Raw genomic sequence first — 3677 nt, forward strand, 5'->3', positions numbered from 1 at the left:
TGAAGATTATATTTTATTTGTGTAAATTTATTTTTAATATACAGGGAAAGATGTAATTTCCTAGTAAAAATATTAATTTTACTTGTGTTGTTATAATAAAGGTGGTATTTCTTATTTTAAATGCTAATTACGTTTATTTTTCGATATCTAAGATGTAATTTTTTATTTGCAAATAAAAAATACCTATTAGATTGATTCGAATAAACTTTAAAAACTAAAAAAATAAGATATAAATTAAAAATAATTATGACATTCGTCACCTTTCAAATCTTAGATCCCATCAAATGACCATTTAATGTATCGTCAATCGACGTATGAAAAGGGACAACTGAGTCCTTTGATTCAATAGAAAAATGAGGCGACCAAATGCTAAAAATCAATGCCCAAAAGTGAGACAAAAATAAGGGAAATAGAAAACAAATACGCCCCCTACGCTCACCATTCTAGAAACCCTTGACTTTCTTTTTTATCTTTCCATTTTTTATGGTACGTAATGCTTTATTGTTCCCAAATAGAGTAGTAATTTTGACATACTAAATTTGTTAATTATTAATTTTTTCCATTACTGTTCTAATTAGTAAAATATTAATTAAATAAAATATTAAAAGAGTATAGTTTGAACAAATACATATGATTAAGAAAATTTAATATCTTTCTTACGAAATGCATAGTACTTTAAAAGACAAATATAATAAAAATAGAAGAAAGTAACATTCATACTTGGATCCGGATAGATCCTATATAGTATTTATTGATTGTCTTTTTTCTTTCCTAACATACAAAAGGCAAGGCACAATTAAAAAGGAACTTTTCTATTATTAATTTATTTTGAATACATTTATGACAATGCCATCTCTCCTTCCTCTTCTTCATACACACTTCACACCACAAATATTTTCCTCATTCTTCCCCTCTTTTCCTCTCCCCCCAAAAAATATTCCCTTCATCTAATAGCCATGTTTAATCCAAGAAACCAAAAACCCAATGATCATATCCCAATTCTTGATCCTGTTACAACCTCAGATTACAGTTACAACCTTAGGAATTGGCCTAAAAATGAAGTTGAAAGTGTCCAATTTAGAGTTCAAGAAAGTTTAAACCATGTTAATTACGGTGATGAATCTGGTGTTTCTTCACCACCCTTATGGAAAAATAGCCATCAAATTTCGACAAATTATCGGTCACATTCAAATAGCTCTAGAGCTTTAGCTATAGCTAGAGGCCAATTTGAACTTATGGAAATGGTCAAAAACATGCCTGAATCTTGCTATGAGTTGTCTCTTAAGGATCTTGTTGAGCAAAATACAGTCTTGGAATCTGAACAAGAAGAATGCTTAATCAGTAAGGAGGAGGGAAATTTTACTAGTACAACTAGTCCAGAACAACAAGTTGTGCAGCAAAGGGTGAAGAGCATACAAAGGCAAGAGAGTAGTAGTAATAGTAGTAGTAAAAATAAGAGTAATAGCAGTAAGAATGATCACCAAAAGAAAGGGAAGATGATTAGAAATGAAAGCTTTGAAAATCAAAGGCTTTTTCTCAAGATGTTTTTCCCAATTTCATTGGAGTCAAAGAAGAAGCAGAACAAGTATTCACCAAAAACAACTACTAAAGTTTCACCTAAGCCAGCAGAAGGTTCAGATAAATCTTCAAAAAGTGTGGAGAAAGATTGGTGGAAGAGGAGATTTTCCTGTTCAAGTGAGAGTGATAGTAGCAGAACAGGCAGCAGTAACAGTGAAAGCAGTGGCAGCAATGGTAGCAACAACATTAGTAGCAGAAGAAATACTAACAGGTATCTTCAAATTCTGAATTTCTCAAGTCAATATATTCTTGAATCTTGTCACTGAGTTTGAAATATTGAGGTTTCTTGGTATTTTGAATTGTTGAAAGACTTAGCATTATATGAGATAAGATCACTAATCTGCAATTTTTCTGAGAAAACACAACTTAAGGTGTACCTTAACCGATTGGTTTTGGAATCTATCTATGAATGATCAAAGCAAAGATTGATTCAGCTTGTTTGGATGGTGTTATGTATCGTATGTTATTGTATTGTATTGTACTGTACTGTATCGTTTGATGCATACATGTTTGGATAGATTGTATCGTTTTCAGTTGTTTCATGATGTCATGCACCACCAATATAAAGAATAAACTTGCAATATTATAAAGAAAAAGTAAGGTACTAGGTAGAATTATTATATAAAAATGCAGGGTAAATGATAAAATATGATTATTTAATAATATGGAAAGGCAAGATGAGAGAAAAAATAAGGTAACGACGCGACCACACCGAATCGGTTGTTCCATAAAGTAGCACTTTTTGCGACGGATTTAACGATACGATATAATAAAATTTAAGTAATAATCAAAATAAACACTATATTTAAAGTAAAATACGATACAATACAACATGTAACAATTATCCCATCAAGATTGATCAATGTATAAATATTTTTTTGTTTCTCTTTGTTGTTTTCTACTTTGTGTAGTCTTTGCAAGGAAATTTGAACTTGACTTTGACTTTGACTAGTGTGATCTTTGGCAAATTGTGTTTGCATATTAGGACAAATGGAACAGAACAAAGAATAGATTTTTCTTTTTTGGGATTCAATAAATCAGTGGTGCTGTTAATGGAAAGCTATTGAACATTTTTAATGTTTTCACTTATGAATAAGATATCATCAGACCAAAGTTGGAATCCTAGAAAAGCTTGCATAATGCAGCTATAGAAGAGAATTTAATAAAAGAGATTACTTAATCAGATTCTTTAAATTTTAATTTTTTTCACTTATAAACTAGATTTCACAACACCAATGTTGGAAGCCTAGAAAAGTTTGTAGAATGCAGTTACAGAAAGAATTAAATAAGAGAGATTACTTAATTAGATTCTGATTCAAAGTAAAACTAAGCATATTCTGTTGTTTTAAGCTAAAAATTTAGTGTTGGTCTAATCCTAAGACATGGTTGTTGCCCTATAATGCAGGAAAAAGAAAGGATTTTTATCCAGTTGCTGGTCAAGGTTATGATTTAGCAAAAGCAAATCAGCAGAATGAAGAACCAAATATGCCTCTCTTCTTTGGTTAATGAGGCCTGTAAATCATTTATACTTACAGACTTACAGATAAAAATCCTGTAAAGATTTTTGATAATAATGCTTATTTTACTGCATAAGAGTTTTGCAATGTATCATTATATATTATTCTTGGTTCGCGGCTGCTACAAGAATAGGATATTCCAAAATATTACTTCTGAAAGAATTCTAATGTATCAACGTCAGTTGTGATCCTTGAGTTAAGTTGCTTTTGATTTTCCTTGTTTGGCAATTTATAGGTGGAAGAAAATTGAACTTTGAAATTGTCAACATTGCACTACTTTAGAAATTGCAGGAAGACCATATGTCAAGAATTGCTTGGTCAAGAACAAAAACATTCTTCATATTTTGTTGACATAGAAACTAAATATTATCATGATAGTAATTAAGTAACTGGATTTAGACTTGAAAACTCTCTCCCGGTCCCCCATAAAATACAAAATGTTGGAACTTTCCAGGTCTTATATGTGAAAAATCCAGAACTCGATACAAACGATAATCATCGAGATATATGGTCGTCCTATTTACGTCTATTGCCATGCCTTCATCATTTAAAACGGTAAGTATCCTACAATAAGCATCATAA

The 3677-nt window shown here is 30.8% G+C and overlaps 1 protein-coding gene across 1 annotated transcript; it reads left to right on the plus strand.

The window, feature by feature from the left end:
* The first annotated feature begins 812 nt into the window (after positions 1 to 812).
* Positions 813 to 3167, plus strand: LOC107771204 (uncharacterized). The gene is made up of 2 exons (XM_016590545.2): positions 813 to 1789; positions 2984 to 3167. The coding sequence occupies exons 1-2, from the start codon at positions 957 to 959 to the stop codon at positions 3024 to 3026; spliced, it is 876 nt and encodes a 291-aa protein (XP_016446031.1). The 5' UTR covers positions 813 to 956; the 3' UTR covers positions 3027 to 3167.
* Positions 3168 to 3677: the final 510 nt, after the last annotated feature.

The sequence above is a fragment of the Nicotiana tabacum genome, chromosome 23 (genome assembly GCF_000715075.1).
Source record: "Nicotiana tabacum cultivar K326 chromosome 23, ASM71507v2, whole genome shotgun sequence".
NCBI lineage: Eukaryota > Viridiplantae > Streptophyta > Magnoliopsida > Solanales > Solanaceae > Nicotiana > Nicotiana tabacum.